This window comes from Chenopodium album, chromosome 17 (assembly GCF_948465745.1).
Source record: "Chenopodium album chromosome 17, dcCheAlbu1.1, whole genome shotgun sequence".
NCBI classification, from domain to species: domain Eukaryota; kingdom Viridiplantae; phylum Streptophyta; class Magnoliopsida; order Caryophyllales; family Amaranthaceae; genus Chenopodium; species Chenopodium album.
Window position 1 is genome coordinate 43,032,194 of NC_137850.1, and position 24,367 is coordinate 43,056,560.

General features: G+C 35.6%; 4 protein-coding genes and 1 pseudogene across 4 annotated transcripts; 4 read left to right on the forward strand and 1 right to left on the reverse strand.

Annotated features, from left to right (window-relative positions):
* The first annotated feature begins 7 nt into the window (after window positions 1-7).
* LOC145588070 (flotillin-like protein 4) lies at window positions 8-2,721 on the forward strand (annotated as a pseudogene).
* A 380-nt stretch (window positions 2,722-3,101) lies between these two features.
* LOC145589782 (APO protein 2, chloroplastic-like) lies at window positions 3,102-8,367 on the reverse strand. The gene is made up of 5 exons (XM_081646469.1): window positions 8,064-8,367; window positions 6,815-6,876; window positions 6,263-6,423; window positions 4,774-5,123; window positions 3,102-4,235 (listed from the first exon to the last, which is right to left on the reverse strand). The coding sequence occupies exons 2-5, from the start codon at window positions 6,861-6,863 to the stop codon at window positions 3,404-3,406; spliced, it is 1,392 nt and encodes a 463-aa protein (XP_081502595.1). The 5' UTR covers window positions 6,864-6,876; window positions 8,064-8,367; the 3' UTR covers window positions 3,102-3,403.
* Window positions 8,368-9,528: 1,161 nt separating this feature from the next.
* On the forward strand, window positions 9,529-13,522 carry LOC145588071 (F-box/LRR-repeat protein 14-like). The gene is made up of 2 exons (XM_081644716.1): window positions 9,529-9,665; window positions 11,671-13,522. Exon 2 carries the CDS (start codon window positions 11,729-11,731, stop codon window positions 13,130-13,132), a length of 1,404 nt encoding a protein of 467 aa, XP_081500842.1. The 5' UTR covers window positions 9,529-9,665; window positions 11,671-11,728; the 3' UTR covers window positions 13,133-13,522.
* Window positions 13,523-13,946: 424 nt separating this feature from the next.
* On the forward strand, window positions 13,947-17,210 carry LOC145589783 (acetylornithine aminotransferase, mitochondrial-like). Its single transcript, XM_081646470.1, has 3 exons — window positions 13,947-14,403; window positions 15,047-15,481; window positions 16,486-17,210. The coding sequence occupies exons 1-3, from the start codon at window positions 13,972-13,974 to the stop codon at window positions 17,008-17,010; spliced, it is 1,392 nt and encodes a 463-aa protein (XP_081502596.1). The 5' UTR covers window positions 13,947-13,971; the 3' UTR covers window positions 17,011-17,210.
* A 794-nt stretch (window positions 17,211-18,004) lies between these two features.
* Window positions 18,005-23,432, forward strand: LOC145588072 (uncharacterized). The gene is made up of 8 exons (XM_081644718.1): window positions 18,005-18,127; window positions 18,357-18,459; window positions 19,467-19,565; window positions 20,157-20,267; window positions 20,441-20,587; window positions 21,044-21,141; window positions 21,958-22,168; window positions 22,914-23,432. The coding sequence occupies exons 2-8, from the start codon at window positions 18,384-18,386 to the stop codon at window positions 22,997-22,999; spliced, it is 828 nt and encodes a 275-aa protein (XP_081500844.1). The 5' UTR covers window positions 18,005-18,127; window positions 18,357-18,383; the 3' UTR covers window positions 23,000-23,432.
* The last annotated feature ends 935 nt before the right edge of the window (window positions 23,433-24,367 follow it).

Consider the following 24,367-nt stretch of genomic DNA (forward strand, 5'->3'; position numbering starts at 1 on the left):
AAAACTCTCTCCCAAAAACAACTAAACCATGATAATCCCATTATACAAAATAGCAAGACCTTCAGAATACTTAGCCATAACAGGCTGGAAAATCCAAGACATTAAACTAGCCAAAGAAAGCTCTCATTCTTCCAGGCCAACGCTACGTTCGTGTCAATGTATCACCTGTCAACTTCACTTTCAATGTCCAAGCCATGAGAAGCTCCCTTTTGTGCTCCCTGCAGTCTTCACTATCGGCCCTCGAGTCGATGGTGATCATCATGCTTGTCTTGTTCTGTATGCTAAGCTCATGGCACCCCATGACATGAACTCTGATCATGTTCATCAACTTGTTCAGGGTATTATCGAAGGCAAAACTCGGGTTCTTGCTGCTACTATGACTATGGAAGAGGTGTTTAAGGGTACTAAAGAGTTTAAGAAGGAAGTGTTTGAGAAAGTTCAGTTGGAGTTGAATCAGTTTGGACTGTTTATATATAATGCTAATATAAAGCAGCTTGTTGATGTTCCTGGTCATGAGTATTTTTCTTACTTGGGTCAGAAGACTCAAATGGAGGCTGCTAATCAAGCTAAGGTAACATTTTCTTGATTCTTGAAGTTTTAATTCATGGGTTTTTTCTGTTTTCTTTTTAATTTTGTTGTAATTCTTGTAGATTTTCAGGGGTTTAATATGATTAGACAAAAAAATTGTTGAATTGGGGTTTTTGTGTTTTTAAATGATGTGAAAGTGCAATGTTTATTGAAATTTTCGCATGAGATACAATGTGTTGAGTAATGGTTAATTGGGGAAATATTAAAAAGTCAGAAGAAGAAAAAAAAAAAAAAAAAAAAGTGGAATTGTAATGATAATCTTGAATTGCTAGTAAAATTCTAACGTAGTATATTTCTGGTGTTAATGATTCCGTGTTGTTTAAGTCCAAGAAAATATGTTAGTTAGGCAGACTTATGTTAGTACGTTATTAAATTTTGGAAAATATATATGGTTGATCTGATTTTAGTATGTGTTTTGTATGTTAAGGTGGATGTTGCAGAGGCGAAGATGAAAGGGGAGGTAGGAGCAAAGCAAAGGGAAGGGGAAACAGCGCAAACTGCAGCGAAAATTGATGTAAAAACTAAGATCATATCCCTTCAGAGGCAAGGAGAAGGCAAGAAGGCAGAAGTCAAGGTTAAGAGTGAGATTAAGATATTTGAGAACCAGAAGGAGGCTGATGTTGCTAAAGCAAATGCCGAGCTTGCTGCTTTGAAGGCCGGTTGGTCTAATTCGGCTCAGTTGGCAGAAGTTGAGGCTGAGCAGGCTGTTTCCCTTCGAGGGGCCGAGTTGCAAGTTGAGGTGGAGAAGAAGAATGCTCTCACTAGGACTGAAAAACTCAGGGCTGACCTCCTCAGTAAGGCCACTGTTGAATATGACATCAAGGTATTTATTATAATTAATTGATGTTTATGCTTATGTAATAATAATCATGTTACATATTTGCTAGCTCTGTAGAATTATTGATGTTAAAACTTGTATGTTATTGATGCTATGTTAGAATCTCTTTGCCTCTGAATTTTCATACCTGTTGAATTCGGTGAAAAGGTCATTTTGCAGTTTAAGATAAGCCAAGTTTTTGTTGGTTAGTTTGTAATTTGGTTGTACATGATACCTTGAGCAATGTGAAGAGTATGCCCATCTTTTACAAAGGATTTGAGAAATTTTGTCAAATTCTTGAGTATGAACCATATGAGGTAAGGATATTGAATTGTTATAGCATTAATCCAAAAATGAATGAAGTAGTACAAATTTTAGCATAAAGTAATTATCTTCAGAGTTGAGGGCACCTTAAAGTTGAAATGCTAACCAAATCTGGTAATGGAAATATGAGCTGCATGCAATTCTAACCCTGTGACACATTCTGTTTGCACTGTGTTTTGCAAAATTAAGCTTCTATCTGGATACTATATCTTGTTGCTTCCTTCTTCTCAACTTCCTATGCTGTGAAAAGGCGTGTGGCAATGTAATGATTTTAAGGTTTAACCCCATTCACTGATCTTAATAAATACCAGTACTTTAAATGACAGAAGATACTAATATCAGAAATAAATGTGAGTAATAATTTTCTATTTAATCTCCTTGTGTTACTTCTTGCTTTGAATTAACATGCAAACTCTTGGTTTATCAGGTTCAAGAAGCTAATAGAAACCTATACAACAACCAAAGAGAAGCGGATGCGATTCTCTACAGGATGCAAAAGCAAGCTGAGGCAGAAAAGGCATCAGCAGCTGCCTTCTACACTCGCCAGCAAGGAGCTGATGCAGAACTTTATGGCAAGAAGAAAGAGGTGGAGGGAATCTCGGTCCTTGTTCAAGCCCAAGGATATCACCTCATTACCCTTCTCAAGGCCCTTGATGGAAACTATGCAGCAATGAGGGACTACATGAAGATCAATTCTGGAACATTCCAAGAGATGGCTAAGATAAATGCTGACGCTGTGCAGGGTTTGCAGCCAAAGATCAGCATTTGGTCATCAGGATCTGGTGGGGCCGCCTTGGGGGGTGGAAATGGGTCTGGTGGATCCATGAGAGATGTGGCCGAGATCTACAGCATGCTGCCTCCACTAGTGAAGACGGTCAACGAACAGACTGGGATGCTCCCTCCTGCTTGGCTTGCCACTCTGACTGATGGCAATGATTCTGATGCTGCAGCTGCCAAGTGAGGTGACCTTTGAATATATGAACTTGATTCATTAGGGGATGGGTTATACTATCTAGTTTTTGTCACTAAGATGTTAGGTTATTGGAACATCATATTATGATGTACTCTTTTTGTTTTGTTTTATGCTGTTATACACATACATAGGAAAATTTTTCTGGGTTTAATTCATACAATGATACGAACTACCATATAGTTGCAAATTGTGTCCTGTTTATGATTGCAGTTTGCTCCTGGTTTTGTTATTCTTACATTAACTCAACTAGATGTTTGTTTTGCGACCTTGTTGTCTAGAACAAAATCTAAAAACAAAAGGAGTACTGTTTGACTGTATGATTAATCATACAAGCTCTATAGCAGGAGTGTGTGCCCAAGGCTGGAGATATTATGCATGTTTGAGAACATGAGAAGCCAGTTTAATATACTATATAATGATCATAGGTTCTGTTAAATGACAAATATTTTTCCTGAAAAAACCAAGGTCTCATTGTAGAAAATTTGAACTGATCACACTGAAGAATGTTTGTAATTAATAAATACTTTGTATTTTATTAACACAATCAAGACCTGACAAAATTGCTTAAGCTTACAGTGAGGCATCAACAGAACGGTAAGTTCTTAATGATACTAAATCATTCTTTTGCTAAAAGTGCAACTCTAGACATGGTTCGTGAGGAACATCACAACTATAGACATGGCCGTTGGTGTCCATGAAACTCAAACCACCTTTTCAGCTTCCTCAACACTTAATGGAATTCCTATATCTAATCTCATAGTTGGCATATATTGCTCAGGAACTGCAGCCCCAGCTTGAACACACAATTCCACCACTGCAGGTGCCTGACCATAAAAGCTTCGAAGTTCCCGCTTCATTGGAGGACCATTGACATCCGGCACATGCCACACATATCTTGGGGGTATCAGGTCATCAAGTACTGCCCTTTGCCAACCATGCTGTCCATTCCGTTGCTGGTGCTTATAGGCTCCACAGTTTTGAGCCTTGTGCCCTGAAGAACCCACATGCACCTCGGGGCAATACCCACATACCCTAACCGGATACATTTTCATCAACTTATTGGCTCCTTTTCTCATCCTCTCCCATGCTAATAGTGTTTCTTCAGCGAGTAAGACAGTTTCCTCAGCACTTGATGGGGGTACTATTTCTGCATCAGGAATTTCAGATAATATTGGAACTCTGGGAGTTTCTGGTTCAGGATCTGGCAGGTGACTTTCATCTGCATCAATAAATTCATTTTTCCCAATTCGAATAACAGCCTTCCTTCGCCGCTTCACAGGGTATCCTGGAAGATTAACTCCAGCTTGGATGCAAAGTTCTACCACAGCAGGGATACGGGGAATCGAAAATCTTTCATCATGAGCAATACGCTTCCTGAGACGGTCCTGCAGATGGTAAGAATCCACAGGAACTAAAATGTCTTCCACCACAACACCTCCCCAGTCATGACAACCATACCGACTTGATGCTCCTGGACCCCTGCAAGACTTGAAAGGGTGCCCGACGGGTCCAACATGGATCTCATTGCAGCCTCTACACAGCCAATAAATAAATTAAATAAAAATGAAAACAAAAATCACTTGTAGTAATCAGAAAGAAGTTTTCTAATATTCCTTAGTTGTTATCTCAAGTATGACCACAATTTCCTTTAGTTGCAACATGTGTTTCAATTAAATTCGTCGAGAATAAGAAGCCCCATACATAACAAGGACAATCTAGATATATGAGCATTACAATCATTATCCAGATTAAAAAGTGCAGATGCATGCAACATTGAAATATTATACTATTCCAACTATCAGGTAATTCAACTCTTTAGGATGACGACAAAGTCAAGTGTTACAATACCTTTTTTTTTTCTTTTTTTTTTGAAGACAAGTGTTACAATACTTAACTACTCAAAATTACTGGTTCAAATATCGATAATAATCTTCATAAAAACTGCTCACTACAACCAAATTGCATGCCAGCACGGAACCACTGGGAAAATTCAGCAGTGTCTACATGGGTATATGCAGGTACATGTAGAAACTAGCAAATTATTGAGTAAGAGTTTGACAAGAAATATTACTTGCATGCATGGACTTTCACAACTTTCAAGAGCTTCTTCAAATTATTTATCAATAAAATCCTCGCATTCAGGACATCATAAGCAACTGGTACTAGGCTCTTCACCAGCAGGCCATTCTTTGGTGGTGGCACAGGTTTCCTAGGCTGACCTCTGCTATTCTTTAATCTCTCTCTGGCTGCTCGCCTCAGCTCTACTATAGGAATTGGAAAAGGCTTCTTTTCCCTCTTTGAGTAATATTTAGGAAAATCAGCATTTTGGGGATGATCATTTTTAATGACCAAAGAAGAAGTATGGCTTGAACTTTGTGGCAGAATTCTATGCTTCAATAACAGTTTGGATAGATTGCCACACTAAAGGAAGAAAAATCAGAACAGAGTTAATCCAGAAACCTGAGCAAGCTAGTTACACACATACACAGGGTACATAGAGTATGTATTCAACGTATATCATGCTCAAAATTTTACAGAATGCAAAGGAAGATTACAAATTTACAACAACTCAAACTAATGACAATGTTCCAGGTTCTTCTAGGACCAAATATTAACGAGAACAGCAATCAGCTAAATTTTGAATTACAATAAATTGAGAGATGAGAATCAAAAGTGTTATACTATCATATTAGGATCAGTTTCAGAGCACACAAAAAACTTTAATTTGCCCTATAAAAACTATAACATACAAAGGAAGATGGTTGGGAAATGTGGATAGAGAGGTTTCTCCAGGTTTTTAGAATCTTTTTGTTTTGTTCCCTTAAATTCTTCTACTCTTGCAAATGAACCATTTTGCCTCCTTCTATTCTAAATCTGAATTGCAGTGGGGATGGACCAACTAGATTCAAGGAAATTTTTTGCAGTGAGGATGAAAGGTGACAGAAGATGTCAAAAGTATACTGGCCAGTGAATAAGATAATTTTTTCAAGGAAATTTCTGGAGATCCACTAAAACACTGTTGGTTTAAGCATTTTGTTTGTTTGTGCTAGCTTTATAAATAAATATCAAAGAAAAAGCACAAATATTTTCAGAAGGGTGTGTTCCTACATATATTCTATCATACCATGCGTTTCATTTCCCTAAGAATTCTTAACAATCAACTGTCTATAACATAGGGACAGCCATTGATTACCAGTGCTTAAAGTCATAATGGTAACATTCTGGCAGCAAGATTCGCCAAAATACAATGCCATCACATTTTGTCTCCGCCCCTCTTCCTTTTCCCAAAACACAGATTTTAAATTTTGCAGTTAGCAGAATGTGATGCAAATCTGCTTTTTTTTTTTTTTTTTTTTTTTTTGGCAATACACAATCATCTAGATCTCATAACTTCAAAAGAGTACAAATCTGAAGAACTGAGGCCTCATCATGGCCTCTTATAGGAAAGATAACAATCTATGACAATGTAGAGTGGCAATGCAGAAGCAAATACTGAAGCTTCATTCATGTACCTAAAGTCTTGAATCACAACACATACAATGACAAAAGGTGTATCATACCTTCAAATGATTAATAAAACCAAGATCGGAGTACCCATTGAGCTTCACAAACTCTGATTTTCTGCTGTAGGAAACACTGGGTAAAGTATTACGATTAAGCAAGACACATTCATTGAGGTAGCCTGAATTCATAGGGCATGCTTGTAGATGAGATGAAGTCCCTGTAAGAATTATAAGACGGAATTATATGTGGAAAACAGCTTCACTTCCTGCCAACTTTAACATGAAGGTAGCAACTTTTTTTTTTTTTTTTTTTTTTTTTTTTTTTTTTTTTTTTTTGAAAGGAGGTAGCAACTGGATTTGAATACACATCATGCACAAGTAGATAATTATCTATTCCAAGGAGGTTATGTCAAAGCGAATTCACAAAATATTTCTAGGATCACTTGCACAGCTCTGAGTTACAAAGGCTTCAAAGGACATAAATGCAGGTAGGGAGGTGACTAGTAAACTCTTCTCAGGAAACCTTTTGTGAGACTTAGCAAATGATGCAAGATTAGTTGTTCCATCCTGATCAGCTAAGTTCTAGTACAGTTAAAGATAAAGGCGTACCTCCTAATGCTGGAGTCACTGAACTTGGCTGGAGAACCACCAATGGCATCACCAGGGATGGACTGAGTAAAGAACAAAAGGATCATTTCCATCAGCATGAAAGTTTGAAATAATTTAACTTTCTTAACTCACTTCTGCTACCTTCTGCCAAAGATTTATACAAAGAAAACTCCAAGGAAACAACAAACAAACATAAAAAGATAATTACTCAAAGCCTAGTACCATAACTTTGTTTATATTTTTATTTTTTGGTGCACACGAGGGACTAGGCCCCACCATAAAAATTACACAATAACTGAAGGTTGTATGTGACTCTATCGACTTTGCACTTAAGAGTTTCGACTTTTGACTGATATAATCAGGTTAGAAACTTGACCTGTACCCTTTCTTAATTAAACATAAACCCAAATAATTATACATAAATGGTCGTAGGTTCTTATATTTTGTTAATTTCACATGAAATTCTTCATGAAGTTGCAATTCTCCAAGAGTCGATAATTGAAATTTTACTAGATTCACAAATACACATCAAGTACACATTCTTAGGAAATTCTACTTCCTATAGAATGCGAAAGCTGTTTATATAGTATAAACTATAAAGCCTAGCAACTGACGATATATGAGAGAAATCGACTCCTCAATCCTTAATAATAATGGAATGGCAATTTCCTTGCAACTTTATCTCCCTACATCCAATCAAACGACCACTCATATAAAACCGAAATCTAGAACTTACTTCCCCTAAGCCCTTACTAGAGATAGGAAGATGATAAACATTGCATTATATTTCAAATTTGACACTTACATCTTCCAAAAATACAATAAATCTTTCTCTATACATTACTTCTTTTTCATTTTTAAAACATAACTCCCCTTATTATTGGCATCTTCTTAAAACTACTCTTTCCGTCCGGATATAGTTGTCACATTACATATTCAAATTACACTATCAACGTGACTATTAACCCCGGATAGAGGAAATAATATGTGTCCGATAGTGTGTTATAACTCGGAATAAAGAACAATAGCAATCAACTAACAAACTCCAAAAACAATTTAAAAAATTATTCCACTGAATTCATAATTGTTATTATCAGTAAGTATAAATTAGATACCTTTCCATAACAAAATCAAATACGAAGAACAAGTATTTTATAATTTCATTTATCCACACAATATAAACAAAACTTAATACAAAAAATTCCAACTTATTGTAGTTTCAATAAATAACATAAGCTTAAAATCATACCTCCTTATTCTTCACTCAAGTTCCAATTTTTTTCAAATAGGAAAGTTTGAACAATAAAAATGGTTGTGAACTCAGTGTTAGCAACAAATGAGTAGCTCCAAATTGACGTAATTCGGGTTGATTTCAACTTGAATTTTGCTGGGTAATCTTTAATCAAACCAGTAAATAATTACTGTTTCTGGGTATTTTTTGGAATTTGGGGTTGAATTGAAGAAACAGAGCAAAAGCACATAAGGAACAAGAAACGAAACTGAGCTAACAAATGAGTTGAGACTTGAGAGAGATTGTGGCCTTTATTGGGGGAATAAGAAGATAATACTCCGTAAGAAAGAAAAGGAGGATAGTAAGAAAAAAAATTATGAATGGGTGTAATGGTGTGATTTTTTTTTTTTTTTTTTTATTTTTTTATTCCTTATTTGGGATCAAAATCACAGCCTTAATGATTATTTGAAAAAATAAATATTTTTTTTTTTAAACGTTAATCCATATACTACGTACGTGTTTTAAGAAATGCTTATAGGTAATTTATGTACCATAATTATGGGCACGAGTTGTATTGGCACCACGTGCAGTGCTAGTATATCCCATGCTCAAGCGAGTCGTGCTTGAAACGAGCTAACAAATAATCATGTCGTGTCAGACTCATGTTAATCTTTCAAATTAAGAGTCCATAGCCAATCTTATTCTTTGTAATAAGAATCCTTATGTTGTGGGAAGTACACTAATTAGCTCAAGAAATTCATATCCTTTAATAATCCAGTTTGCTTTTCTTGTAATAAGGTATCAAGAGAGGTTGTGTTTAAAGTCCATTCTCTAGCTCGTAGGGCTAGATAAGAATATTGGGTCTAAATAGGCTCTATTTTGCTTATTTGTGTGTTGTTAAAAAAAATAAAACATAAAAAAAAATCTTATTCTAAGTTATTATTGTTATTATTACTTTGTTATATTTTTCAACCATAAAGCGTTTGAAGTTGTTCCTTTGAATTTGCAACACTTGGATTTTAACCCTTCTTGTGGTGTTCAATTCTCTATTTGGTCCCTATCAAGTATTAAACCAATCAATCGGTTTCGTTCTATCGTCGTCCATCTCTAGGCTCTTAGACATCGGGTTACAAAATGCGCTTTAGCTTTCGTAGGTGCTTTCTATTTTGCAAGGTTAAGGTGGGTTGCAACCTTTTTTTTTTGACAGAAAGGTTCACAAAGTGAATTGTAACTTGTAAGGGTAGACTAGATTCGTCTGTAAACCTCACGTCGCATGTTGTTTATCTGGTTCTGTTACGGGCTACTTAGTTTTTCCGTTGCTGTTTCATTTTTATTTACATAATATATGTTACCCGTAGTTTTTAAGTTGTATGAATGTTTTTCATTGAATGGACTTCTTGATAAAGAAAAATCATTTTTAATCCCAAATAGTATAAAATATATTAAAAAAAAAAAATCCCCAAACTATTTTACGGAGTACACCGTAACGAATTAACGACTTCCTAAATCTCCAAACCATAAAAAAAAATCATCTTTCTTCTTTAGGGTTCTTCCTTCACATTTCGTAGTCCTCTGTCCTATCTTGGCAAATTTCACAGCACAAAACTCCCATTTAATCAGGTAAAGCCCTAATCACCTATGTTGTTATATGGATTAATTCTTGAAATATTGTTCAATTCTATTCAATTCGCATTTCAGATTCAATAATTGGGGAAAATTTGGTTGTTCTGTAAATTAGTAATTGGGGCTTATTTGTTAAACATCATCTTAAATTAATATGCTACATATTTGAATTAGAGAGGGTGTTCGTTGATTTTGGTATTGCTTTATCAAATTGTCTGTTGAATTATAACGAATAAGCACCATTACCAGAATTGTGTACTTTGTTCTTAAAACAGATTTTGTAATTTTTGTATGTTTTCCTATCATATTATTGGTATAATTTAATGGTCTTATTAAGTAATAGATTTTTAAGGAATTAAAGGGGCCAGCTTTAAGTTTATAATTTGTGAGTCAGGTGGACTCTAAGTTGCTAGTTGGCTCTGTAGCTGAGAAAATTCTAGGAGGGAAAAGAAATTAATGTGGTTTCGTTTCATCTAGTGTTTACATCAATGGTTGATTAGTGTACTAATGATGTTAAAAGGTGGTTATTAACTTATGGATTGCTTATTTGCATGTTCACTATATTATGAGGATATATAATCTTTTATGTTGATGGCTATGATTGAATGGATTCTTTGCTTAAAGGAATACAGATGGACTTATTTCATACGAGTAGTTAAAGTAACTCCGTATGGTGGCATTATGATGCAGCCCTATTGTATGACCATCTTATGCATTACTTTGCTAGCTATTGATTTTTTGAGGGAGAAAATAATGGTTACCGTCTTTGTTACTATGATTTAACTTTGTTGACCTTATCTATCACATACTATGTACTACACTTATATTTTTAATTTATAATATTTTAGCAAGGTAGCAAAGGAAGTTTGGTGTCTCTCCTTGCGAGAGCCAATTCAAAAGGATCATACTTCCTTTGTATTTTTTGACAAATTTTGGAGATAACAGAGAGAGAGAGAGGAAAAAAGAGGACCCATGTGATAGGAGAGAGAGAAAATTTTTATCAACTAAAAGGAAAAGTGATGCATCTAAATTAAACTTTCCCATATAGAAAGTGCTGCATCTATGAAAAACGGAAGAAGTATAGAATTTCCTAAAGGGGAAGATGCACCAGTGCACCACTACTCTTGGCCCCTCTAAGACTGAAATTTTTTATGTTGTACTGGGATAGTGAGATTACAACATGATTGCTTAGTTTGTGCCCTTTGTGGCTTTGGTGAATGAATATTAGGGCATCAGTGGCAGCCCTGATGCATTCATCAATATGGAATTGAAGATATTTTTTTTCTTTTGGTATTTACCCTGAAGTCTTAGTATTTGTTTCTTTAGCTTTCAATATATGTATTTAGGTAACTTTTGTGGTGGTGTTTTGTGGTTTGGTATCCAATGAAATTAAACACATGAATATCTTTTTAGTCTTGCTGACGTTAGTGACGTATGGCTCTCTTTTCAGAGAGAACTTATGTCTTTTCTTTTTGGTGAACAACTGTATGAAGGGATCTTATCCCAAGATTGTGTCTAGGTAACGAATGGCACTGCACTTTTATGGAATTGTTTTCTATTAGTCATCTATGTGATTTCAATGAAGGAAAGAGATGCTTTAAAATTATATAAAATGGCTCTACTGCCTTGGAAATTGTCCAAGCTAATGTGTTCCTTTCAAATTTTCAGTTAAGAGTACCATCAGTTTTGATATGATGTATCACCTTCATAGATTGCTATATGCTTCTAAGTTAGAAAAGGTAGTTATGGTCCTTGTAAAAGCTGGGGAATTTGAAGATATGTAACTAAAGCCGGACCCTTTTAATATATAATAAAAAGTTTTAAGCGCGTGTGTTATGTTCCATCACTGTCTCAAAAAGGTTCTTGCATGAGATGAATAATTATCCAGATATGAATTTTAACATCCCATCCTTTCGCATAGGTTTAATTGTGACTCATTACTGTGCACCTATTCTATACTTCTTGTAATTGTGCTAAAGGCCATTTTTCTTTTCATGTCCAGCTTGTTGTGGGAGTGTGCTGCATGCAGACTACACCCTACGCAAGGAAGTTCAGTTTTAATGGACGCTTTGCCAGATGCATTGATATGGGACATTTTAAGTAGGATTTCCCGGACTGAAGATAGAAACTCTCTATCTTTAGCTTGCAAGCGCCTCCTTGAGCTTGAAAATGAGCAGAGACTATTTCTTCGTGTTGGTTGTGGTCTGAACCCAGCAAATAAAGCTTTAAACACTCTATGCAACAGGTTTCCTAACCTGATGAAAGTGGAAATTGTTTACTCTGGGTGGATGTCCAAATTGGGGAAACAGTTGGATGATCAAGGGCTTCTTGCTCTATCAAACAGTTGCCCTTCTCTTGCAGATCTGACATTAAGTCACTGCACCTTCATTACAGACGCTGGTATTGGTTACTTGGGATCATGTTCAGTACTCTCATCCTTGAAATTGATTTTTACTCCTAGAATAACTGGCTGTGGGATTCTCTCTGTTGTTGTTGGCTGTAAGAATCTCAGTGTGCTGCATCTTATTCGATGCTTAAACATAAGTAGTGCTGAGTGGCTTGAATATCTTGGTAAACTCGAAAAAATTCAATACCTTGTTATCAAGAATTGTCGGGCTATTGGAGAAGGTGACTTGGTAAAGCTTGGATATAGTTGGCGGAATCTAAAACTTTTGCAATTTGAAGTGGATGCCAATTATCGATATATGAAGTTATACGACCGCATAGCAGTAGACAGATGGCAAAAGCAATTGATCCCATGTGTTAATATGAAGGAACTGAGCTTGATAAACTGCATCATCATGCCTGGAAGAGGTCTTGCTTGTGTTTTGGACAAGTGCAGTAACTTGGAGAAAATTCACTTGGACATGTGTGTTGGACTTAGGGACGCTGACATCGTGGGCTTATCTCAAAGCTCAAAAGGTCTACGGTCAATTTCTCTCCGTGTTCCGTCAGATTTCTCAGTACCTCTTCTAATTAGCAATCGCTTAACATTAACAGACGAGAGCTTAAAGGCACTGGCAGAAAACTGTCCTACGTTGGAGTCTGTCAGAATATCGTTTGCAGATGGTGAATTCCCTTCACTATCGTCATTTACTTTAGGTGGAATTCTGTATTTAATTAGAAGTTGCCCTGTTCGTGAACTTTCACTGGACCATGTTTATTCGTTCAACGATGATGGAATGGAGGATTTATGTTCAGCTTGCTGCCTTGAATCCTTGGAACTCGTGAGATGTCAGGAGATAAGTGATGAAGGCCTACAACTTGTAGCTCAGTTTCCACGATTGTCTGTTTTGCGGCTTAGCAAGTGTTTGGGAGTCACTGATGATGGATTCAAGCCACTGGTGGGATCAAACAAATTGGATTTATTGGTAGTGGAAGACTGCCCTCAGGTTTCTGAGAGAGGCATTCACAGGGTGGCAAGAAATGTGTCATTTAAGCAAGATTTGTCTTGGATGTACTGATCTTCTGTTGTTTGCTTACTCCACAGGATTACTTGATTTGGGATAGAGGAAAATTCATGTTGTCGCTGCATCAAAGGAAGTTATGCATCTGCTGTAGATTAGTAGCTTCACGTTGGTCAGATTTTACTGTAATATTGGTGTATTGTTGAATAACTAAAGCTCATACATGTACGGTTGTTTATTTGTTGATGCCATTACGAGTTACAAGTTGTATTTAAGTTGAGTGCCCAACAGCGTGGGGAACTCGTTGTTGGGCATAACAATAAGTTCATTTGTACAAAGTATTTGTATTACAGATTCACAGTAGATGCTCTTCTTGTATGCACGAATAATTGTAGTTGCTTTTAAGAAGTAGATTCGATTGATGCATAGTGTTAACCATCTTAATAATCACATTTTCATTTCTTATACAAATCCTAGCTCATCGTTTGTTAATCACAATAATAATTGTAAAGACACAAATACATTACTCCATAGTTAACTAGCTATAGTATACTCTACCCTCTACGAAATTTATTATATTGTCCGTAATACTTTGACATAGTACACTTTTCAATACACAATTTTAGCTACTTGTATCCATACACCTAAAGAAACCGAATTTCATAAAATATACATTGAGAATAATCTAATGATCTATCTCATTTTAAATTGTTGTTAATACGAGATTATTCAAATACGGAAGGAGTATTAATTTTTCTAAAATCGAGTTCAAAAAAAAAAAAAAAAAAAAAAAAAAAAGGAGTACGACAAAGAGAACAAATCCAATAAAACCCATTTCCTTTCCAAAACCCTAAACTACAAGTCTACCACCCCATTTTTTCTTCTCTAAATCAACAATGACTTCTTCCCTACAATGCATCTTCGGCAACACCGCCGCCTCATCCACCAATCTCCGCCGTCAATTCAACCTCCCACCCCTCAACTCCGGCCACCATAAACGCTTACACCTTCACTCATTCACACCTTCAACATGCTTATACGTCGACGTTTTGGACCAGAAGAATGCTCCCCAAATTGGCGCCAAAACAAAGGAGATAATGGAGGATGATGCAAAGGTGATTGTGGGTACTTATGCTAGAGCTCCGGTTGTTTTCTCCCATGGCAAAGGTTGTAAATTGTTCGATGTTGAAGGGCAAGAGTATTTGGATCTTACTTCTGGGATTGCTGTTAATGCTCTTGGTCATTCTGACCCTGATTGGGTTCGGGCTGTTTCTGATCAGGCCCATTCTTTGGCCCATGTTAGCAACCTTTATTACTCTGTTCCTATGGTATGATTTTTTCTCTGATTTCTTCATTATGTTGTTGTTATTATTAATTAAATTGTAATAGGAGAAATGGGTTTTGATTTTGGAGGTCATTGTTGTGTTATTTATGGGAAACTACATTATGTTGAGGTTTGTGTCTGTTTTAATGATGGTAAAAAGAAGTACTTGTATGGTATTGGACCGGAATCTCACACGGGTCAATTAGTTAGACACGTAAGTCCTCGGGTGGGGCCAGGGTTTATGTAAGAGGAGCTATTTTGTGTATCAATTTTGTGCATTGTAAAAATTGGATGTTATAGTTGTTGGGTATTGATATATGGGTAGAGTTTTGTCTCATGTTAGAAATAGATGGTTTTGGCTTAGTTTCTTCACTCATATTGATTAGTTGGAGGGAGAGTATGGAATGTCATTTGAGCTAGTAGTTGTTTAGTAGTTTAAAATCTTGGCTGATTGATGATTTGCTCATGAAATACAGTGTAAAATTATGTATGGTGTCAATTTGTGTCAAATTTTGTAATTGCTGGACTGCTATGTGATGGATGGATGTAGACGTAGAGGTGTCAGTGGCTTGATTGTTGTGTGCTGTTCTTGTTCTTTCGCCTTTTTAATGGATTGTGATGAGAAGACTGTTGCAAATTGATTTCAGGTGGAGCTTGCAAAGCGTCTAGTTTCATCTTCGTTTGCTGATCGCGTATTCTTTACAAATTCTGGAACAGAAGCAAATGAAGCTGCCATTAAATTTGCTAGAAAGTTCCAGAGACATACACATCCTGATGCAAAAGACCCACCAACTGAGTTTATTGCGTTTAGTAATTGTTTCCATGGAAGAACAATTGGTACTCTCTCTTTGACTAGTAAAGAAAATTACAGATCTCCTTTTGAGCCACTCATGCCTGGAGTCACTTTTCTTGAATATGGTAATTCTGAGGCTGCAAGAAAACTTATATTGAGTGGGAAAGTAGCTGCTGTTTTTGTTGAACCCATTCAAGGTGAAGGGGGCATATACAGTGCCACCAAGGAGTTCTTACAGTCATTACGTGCTGCTTGTGATGAAGCTGGATCACTCTTGGTTTATGATGAGGTAAGAAATTACTGTGTTTTGGTTCATACTCATTATTACGGTTCATCCTCTATGACAGTTGAGCATGATGTGTTTCAGCATGGTATATATTTTCAATTTCTTACGACTGACCACTTGCTTTTTCCCGAGGACCTTTATTGATGTTTTCCCTTTAGTGTAAATTGAGTTAGATTAAATTATCCAAATTTTTCTTTGTGGCAAGCTGTTGAAATAGTGTGTGTTTGCCTGGCTAATCATGGCTTGTGAATGATTATCTCTAAGTTGGTCTAAGGGAAAAGGAAATGATGGTTCTAGTAAAAGGTTTGAGCAGGATATTACTATGGGTGTTTTATTATTTAGAAGAGGGCCCCTGTCCTTGTATGAGTTGCACTGTGACATCCGCAACCTCTTCTATAGCAAACTATGCCCTGCGCCAGCTTGGTATTGGGTTGAATGAAAAGGCGTGGCTGCATTCTAGAATTGAATGCTAGTCTAGACTTCTCCCAAACAAATACCCTGTAATACTTCCTGCATTTGATGAAAAGTTCATTCTGATCCTTCCCTGCTATATTACAACTTGGAGAGCTGATCCACATGCCTTGTCCCTACCCTAATCACCTGTATATTTATGTGAGTTAGTAATGTGAAGCATAGTGGTGCATCTTGAATAGGTTTAATCTGATATCCCAATATAGAGCATTAATAGAGATGGTCATGTAACTTATGTTCCTTTGCTTATGTATTTGTATTTATTTAAGGAATAAGGATGATTGTAAAAAGTACTTTTAACAAAACCTATATATGTTGTGGTTTGTGAAGGTTTGACTCGGGATAGCATGGACTCCACTTTTTCCATGCTGAATTAGAAAGAGTTGGAATAAGCCTGGGGAAGAGAGTGATGTTGAAGTAATCCTTCACGCCTCCACGATCACTCCATCCCTCTCGCCTACTAACTCTTAACCACAAAGTTGTTTTTTTACTACCGATTTGACTCACTGAACTCTTATGTATATGTCAATTACTAGGTGCAATGTGGTTTGGGCAGAACTGGTTACCTCTGGGCACATGAAGCTTATGGTGTATACCCTGATATTATGACACTTGCAAAGCCTCTTGCCGGAGGCTTGCCTATTGGAGCTGCGCTGGTTACAGAAAGAGTTTCATCGGCTATAAACCCTGGAGACCACGGAAGCACCTTTGCTGGTGGACCACTTGTGTGTCAAGCTGCACTTACTGTCCTAGATAAAATCTTGAGTCCTAGTTTTTTGGCTGGCGTATCAAAGAAAGGCCAGTACTTCAAAGAACTCTTGACAAAGAAATTGGGAGGAAACCGACATGTCAAAGAAGTCCGAGGGCAGGGTCTTATTCTTGGTATAGAATTAGATGTACCAGCTGGTCCTCTGGTTGATGCTTGTCGAAATTCAGGACTGTTAATTTTAACTGCTGGGAAAGGAAACATAGTGAGATTGGTTCCTCCACTTATCATATCAGAGCAGGAACTTGAAAAAAGCGCAGAGATTCTCCTTAAGTGTTTCCCTGCCTTGGATTGAAGCAGTCTATGTTGGATTAGTGTACGATAAATGTAAAATTTTCCTGTGACAACAATAGATCAGAAGCACATATTAGGCATAGTAGCTGATTAGCTGTAAATCAGGGATACGTTTTTTCTACTAAGCCTCTCTTTGAATTGTGCCATGGAATAATGTAGCAATTGTTTTTTGCAATGTATACTACTCGTTCAATGGGAACACTTATCTTACAAAGTACTCGGTTTGCTTGTTAAAATTTTAATACTAGTACTCCATAGTGATATCAATGTGAAAAAGAATGGATAAAATTACAAATACGGAGTATAAAATTACCTTTGAAGGGCTTCAAGTAACTAAAGACTGAGTAGGAGTATAAAAATTGTCAAGTTATTTTCAAATGGACCTTTTTACAATAAATATTAGAAAAATAACCTTTTAAAATTTTTTTAGTCAGGAGAAACCTATTTAAATTTTTATTTTTGTTCAAGATAGTCAAGTGGGACTTTCCGACGTTGACCACCCTTTTCCTCTCATGTGCGACTCACGTGACTCTTAAATCTCGAATCACACATACCCCATTTTCTTAATTTCTAATTGGAGGGAAAAGGGAATGGAATTAGGGGAAGGAGGGGTGTGATAAGAGATTTAAGAGTCATGTGAGTCGTACAGGGAAAAGGGTGGTCAACTTCGAAAAATTGTTAGTCAACGTCGGAATGTCCCACTTGGCTGTTTTGAACAAAAAAATAATTTTAAACAGGATTCTCTTGGCCAAAAAAAATTTAAAAGGTTTTTCTGAACAAAATGTTCACTTCAAAAGGTTCTTCCGAACAAATTTTCCTAAATATTAACGTAAACCTGCCTAATACAAAAAACGATTCTACAAAACGGAAACCCTACAACAGTGAACAGTTCCGTTCTCAATTTCTTATACAGCCAAAATGTCGACCTTACCCCCACATAAAGCAAGGAAAAGACGATATTACCCCCTGATAGTCTGATACACACAAAGTGTATTCTCAGACTCATCATCACTTTAGACGGCTGCGCCGCTGCACCCTTTCTCTCTCCTCCATTGAAGCGTGTTCTGAGTTCTCCGTTAAAGCTGCTCTTTAGCTTTCTCTCCTCCATTGAAGCATAGGTAATCATCGAATATCAGTTTCAGATTCTAATGTTAGTCGTTAGTTTATTCAATTTAGGGTTCTTCTGAGGTGAAATGGTTATTGAAGTTTAATCCGATGATTTTGTCATATTTGTTTTTTAAAGTGTTGAATTTATGACAGAACTATAAAATCGATATTCTCCCCTGTTTAATGGTGGCCTGGTTTTGATATTTGGTTAGGTAATTAGATATAAACCTGATTTTGCAGGGTTTTTTCTGGCTTTGTACCCAAGAAATGGGAAGCAACAAACTAGATAAGAAGATGAATAAGATGAAGATCAAAAAGCGTAGTCGGGAGCTTCTTGAAAAGGGTTTGTAGCTCAAATTACTAGCCTTTTTACAACTATGAGCTCTTATTTTATGAACTACAATATGGGGTATTGTAATTTGATCTTGTTAGTTATAAATGTGAAACTTTGATTCTATGTGTCAATGACGATCTTCGAGTTGTTATAGTTCTGTTCTGTGAGCATAATACATCATTGGACTCGACATTTGTGCATATACATATGCAAAGTAGCTAGAATTTTGGTGTCAATTTGTTTTGGTATCATGTTATTTCTCAAAAGAAACTAAGGGAAGAATGACTAATAATTGGAATTGTCTGTGATCTGTTTATTTTCATGGGAAGAAGGGGAGATGGGAAATGGTGCTTTTTTTCCTCGTTGTAAGTAGAAAGGGGGAAACATGTTGACGTTTAGAGTATGTAGAATTACAGGTAATTGGAAATATATGCTAATGTATCCTATCTATGGTTTTAGGTTTTCGTACTTCTAGAATATGGAGTATGAATGTATGATGTTGTAAAAGTCATTTATGATATGATGTTTTGTTACAAGGATTGGTTAAAAAAAAAAAAGGCAATTCTGAGTACATAATCCTGAACTGAAATTGAGTAGTTTATTTCCTGGCATGAAAAGCTAGCTGAGTTAAGTTTAGTACTCATTATTTTTGGTAGTTGCAAGCTTTAGCGAGTCATTGGCAGCTCTAAAAAGGTCAAATCTTTGATGATTCTATTATACTTGATTCTTGATTGTATAACAGTAACTTCTGGATGCAAGGTGTGAGGGATGGAACATTGTATGTTTTTGATTCCAAAGCCTGCTAAAACTCTATGCATAAAAAATTTAAATGTAAACTTCTTGTTATTGTCTTTTTTGTTCCCTATTCAAGCTATTCCTTGATGCTAACATTCCAAATTTGGGGTTCATATATACATAGGATTACTGTTTCCCTGTATCAATTTCTAAATAGTGCTCTCAAATTGATGGGCTATTGCTGCTGTTATAAATTGTTAACTTATGGAACCTCTTTTCAGGTGAAAGTGCAGGGAATGCATGTACTCTTGAACATGATGGCAAGTATCCTATTGTCAAGAAGAACAAGGATAATGTGGCTGGAGTAGATCAAAAAGCTTGTAAGTCCATATTACCTGCTCATTTATTTTCTACTCTGATATGATTAAAATCAGCAGTAGCGTATATTTCTTCCTTCTATATAAAGCTGTGGTACTTATTCCCCAAAGAATTTTTTTTTTAAGGAGCATCACATACTATTTCTTTTTTCTCATATTCAACGTGACTTTTTGTAGTCCTCAAGGCATGTTTTGAACCTCTGTTTTTTTTTTTTTTTTCCTTACAGAGTAATTAGAGTGTAATTTTATTCTGGGATGGTGGTTTGAAACTCAAGCATGCCAGCCATATTTTTCCACTTCAAAGTTTTTTAAATCAAAACTCAATAGCAAGTTAGTCATATACTAATTAGTTTGATCTCTTAAAAATGAAATGGGACTGTTAAAACGGAATGGAGGGGGTAAATCTAATTTTGTTAAAAAGAATGGAATGACTGAATGGACTTTTAGAATGTTCTCCTGATAAAGGGAGTGTCTGAAGTAGATAAAAAGTACGAGGCATGTTATGATTGCTATCAATGCGAAACTACATTAAATGGAAATCAGAGATATAATTGTGATTTGTTATTCTCTAAGCAAGCTTTCTCTATGCTGTAGATAAGTCAAAGAAAGCTCGCAAAAGCAAAATCAAGGATAATCATCCAAGTGAACCAAGCATAGTGGTGATTGAGAGACCAGATGCAGAGGTTTCCTGTAAAAAAATAAAAGGTTTGTTGCTCTATGAATGGTTTCTCTCTTCTTTATCTGTTTTCTTAAAAATGCAGACCTGCTACTTCAGGTGAAAGGATAATTGATACTAGTTATTTGCATGTTTATTATCTCATTGGGCTGTTGAGAGATTTTGTTAATATGTTGACATAAATGCAATTTTTTTTGTTTAGGAAAGTCAAAAAAGGCTCATAAAAAGAAGATGGATGGTCAGTCAACAAATAAAAAAATCAAGTCAGTGAAGGAGGTGCAAGAAGTTGCAATGGATGATGTATATGAAATTTCTTCAGTAGATGAAGATGACTCCAAAGGGATGAAAAGTATGCAAATAAATTTAGTGTTCCCAAATGAACGTGTGATCTTTTTTTTTTGGTAGTCATATAAATTTAGTTAGAAAACAGCACTAAATTTTTCTTTTAGGCCCCATTCTATTACCTTATTTTCGTTTATTTTAGGAAAAATAAGTTTATAGACAAGACAAGTTTAAGAAAAATTAGATAAGTTAAGCTCATATAAGATAATTTCAAACGAGTAAAATTCAGGTGAATAGAACATCCCTTCATCCTCTCAGCTTACAAATCTGAAGTTGTTGGGATTTTTATTTTCCATTCTTTCTGTGAGGTAACATTTTATGTTCTGGGGGTTTTTGCTCTGAGTCTTTTATGTCAGCATCTTCATTGTTTCTTGATTTACTCAGCAGAGTTCATGTTTAAGTTATTTGAACTTTAAATGCAACATTTAGCATGACCTTTTGGGTTAACATATGTCAATTATAGAGTGGATTAAGGAGTTTCACGTTAGGAGACCTGGATTGAAGGTGCTGCAAGAACAAATTGACAACTTTATAACTGCACATGAGGAGCAGGAGGAGCAGGTGATTTTTCTTCTTTCCCTCGTCATTACATTTATATTTACATATAAATGTGGTTCAGGCATTTATAGTTGTAACCTATTTGCCATCCTTTCCATGCTCATGTCTCTGCCTTTATAAGACATAATTGCTTCCCATTATAGATTCATACATTTGTTGCTGAAGCACGTACAAACAAGAAGTACAGGGTTACTGTTGCAATGTGCATGCTCTTGCAGACTTGCTTAACTGTAATCATTGGAAGTCCAGGACTAAGGGCAGATGTTTACAATTTTCTTAATTTTCTTGTTACTAGGGTGACTAACGCACGCGATGCGCGTGCCATAACTAGCAATATTCGGGAAGCTCTTTCGGTTTGGTCTCACATCACAACTTAAGTTGTTAATAGCATTAATGAGGGATAATATGTGAACAAATATTTTTAGGAGTATAAATGTCCACACACTATTATTAAGAGCTTAAAAAAAGAGCTAAAAACATGAATGGGGGCAATTGAGTAAATAAATATTTTAGAGGTTATAATTGTCCAAGCACTATTCATAAGACTTATCTCGTACTTTTAAAAGGTAGGGATTGTTTTGGACACATTGTTGTCGGCATCATCCTTTGATGTGGAGCAGCTGCCTTGTCATTTGTTTAGACATTCCCTGTACATCGTTATGTATTAAGTAAAAATTAACAAATTCAAGTCTACTTCCTAAATGGTTTTGCCCTTGGTGATCATGTCTGAATTCTGTTTTCCAGTTTGGTGTGTGGCTACCCTCAAGTCCTTAACTACTTCCTTGATATGTTTATAACTGTCATGGTTTTGTATCACAGGCAAAAAGAGAGAGAGAAGACAAGCTTGCTGAGGAAGGATGGACTGTTGTTGTACACCGCAAGGGTGGGAAAAGAACAACTGATCCTGATAGTGGTGTTGCTGTTGGATCTGTAGCTGAGGCTGCTGTGCGTGATAAATTGGCCAAGAAAAAGAGTAAGGATGTTGGGCTAGATTTCTACCGATTCCAGAGGAAAGAAGCACACAGGAGTGGTATGATTACATTATATTTATGCTCTCAGACTTACTTTTTACTTGCAAAGTGGGATGGCATTGAAATCCTCTTTATTTTAGGCGTCCACTTTTGTGGATTATGTTGATGTCTCGTATGGTTACTTGGTTACTATTTAATTCAATGCTGATTTTGGTTCTTCATGTATACTGAGCCTTGGCATTCTTGATAGACAAATGAGGTGTTGCATTATCATGTGTTGTGTTGTCAACAATGCATTTCAAACTTGCATTTTGTTATTAGAAATCTCATGACTTCTCCTTCCCTCGTACTCACCTAGGGTGGTACAACTTTCAAAGTTTCTAGCTCCATCCTTAGTGTAACTTGTGAAACATAATAGAGTCGCTCATTTACATTTATGAAGTTAGATATTTTATTCTTTTGCTAACCCCATAATTGCCACAACCTTTTTCTACTGGTGCTGTTACATCCTTTTTCCAAGCACGGAGCAATTGCAACTATTGCATGCCCATTTCACCTAATTATGGGATAATAATCGAGTAATGCTTTGATTGACTTAATTATCACATGATGCTCAACTGGTTTGGACATGTAGTTTATTAGTCTATATACTCTATAATTTGTGTTTCGCTACTGTTGACATGTTACAGTATTAGCTCTAATATTTCACGTAGATGATCACATGTTGGATCACATAGACAATTTGTAGATGCAGATTAATTTCACCTCATTTCTCTATGCTCAACATATCCTATCTGTTTGCAGATATTATGAAGCTACAAAGTAAATTTGAGGAGGACAAGAAACGGATACAACAGATACGAGCTGCAAGGAAGTTTAAACCTTACTAACTGTTTCCTTTCAATCACAAAGCAACAGAAGTATTTAAAAGAAGGCTAGAGAATTAATTCAATGAGTTGGAAGCCACAAAGAACTGTCGATATCATCCACGGATAGGCTTTAGATTCCCTTAGTGCTATGTCTATGCAGAAACCATGTCTATGCAGAAACCTGATCTTTCCCAGTGATGAGGGCTGAAAAACCTTAGGCTGTCCAAGCTGAAACCAGTGACCCTGTATGCTTAACAATGAAACACAACAATTTTGTACGTGCTGTGAGTCTTTATTTTTTAGATTTTTCTTTTTTTATTTTGTACATTGGCCAAGAGTAGCCAAGTATGATGTAAGTCTCTTGATTAAGTAGATGTGGTTTGATCAAACACATACTTCCAGCTTAATTAATTCTGTGTTGCTGTCTATTATCGAGGAATTTGATTTCTTTTTACAGTATCAGAAATAACATTCCTGTTCAAGAGTATAGAAGCTGAAAAATCTGCTGTTGCAAAACCACTGGAATCAAGAACCTATTATATTCTTCAAGCTGAAAAAATTTGAGCTCTATTTTTCATCTTTATCAGAACTTACATCTGCAAATAAGAACTTGAACGTGTACACGATGCTCACAAAGTCCATGACCGTGTCAATTAGTCTAAGAATACTCGTCCATGAAATTCCAAATTTTTTTATGGTTGAACTACGAAATGTCCACGAGTTTTTTTAAATGGAAAATTGGTACGGAATACTTTAACTACACCGCCTTTTATAGACTTAGGGCCTGTTCCGATTGACTGAACTCAGCTGAACTGAGCTGAGCTGAACTGAACCGAGCTGAACTGAACTGAACTGAACTGAACTGAACTTATTAATTAGTGATTTTTAACTACGGATTAGTGATCTTTGATTATTTATTGATATTTATTACTATACATATGTGTATATACAAATGTACATATTAAAATATTTACGAAAAATATACTATATAATTATAATTATAAAATGTATGGAAAATATATTATAAAATGTATGGAAAATATATTAAAAACTTGAAACCTCTAATTTTCTCAATGAGATTAACATTAGAAATATGTTTCAAAAAAATAGAACCATTTGAACAATGAATTGTATCAATATTATCATTGTTATTATTATTATTATTAATTATTGATAATTATTATTATTATTTATTGATTATTATTATTAGTATTATTATAGTATTATTATTATTATTATTATTGCTATTATTATTATTATTATTATTATTATTATTATTTATTGATGATTATTATTATTTATTGATTATTATTGTTAGTATTATTATTATTATTTCAATTATTATTGTTATTATTATTATTATTGTTAATATTATTATTATTATTATTA

Bases quoted from the DNA above. Each gene is read 5' to 3' on its own strand.
- LOC145589782 (XM_081646469.1), bottom strand. From the start codon at position 6,863: ATGCCATTGGTGGTTCTCCAGCCAAGTTCAGTGACTCCAGCATTAGGA. The intron at 6,424-6,814 runs GTACGCCTTTAT...TAATTCTTACAG, and splicing joins AGTGACTCCAGCATTAGGAG to GGACTTCATCTCATCTACAA. The intron at 5,124-6,262 runs GTATGATACACC...TTCTTCCTTTAG, and splicing joins GTTTTATTAATCATTTGAAG to TGTGGCAATCTATCCAAACT.
- LOC145588071 (XM_081644716.1), top strand. From the start codon at position 11,729: ATGGACGCTTTGCCAGATGCATTGATATGGGACATTTTAAGTAGGATT.
- LOC145589783 (XM_081646470.1), top strand. From the start codon at position 13,972: ATGACTTCTTCCCTACAATGCATCTTCGGCAACACCGCCGCCTCATCC. The intron at 14,404-15,046 runs GTATGATTTTTT...AATTGATTTCAG, and splicing joins TTTATTACTCTGTTCCTATG to GTGGAGCTTGCAAAGCGTCT. The intron at 15,482-16,485 runs GTAAGAAATTAC...GTCAATTACTAG, and splicing joins CACTCTTGGTTTATGATGAG to GTGCAATGTGGTTTGGGCAG.
- LOC145588072 (XM_081644718.1), top strand. From the start codon at position 18,384: ATGGGAAGCAACAAACTAGATAAGAAGATGAATAAGATGAAGATCAAA. The intron at 18,460-19,466 runs GTTTGTAGCTCA...ACCTCTTTTCAG, and splicing joins TCGGGAGCTTCTTGAAAAGG to GTGAAAGTGCAGGGAATGCA. The intron at 19,566-20,156 runs GTAAGTCCATAT...TCTATGCTGTAG, and splicing joins TGGAGTAGATCAAAAAGCTT to ATAAGTCAAAGAAAGCTCGC.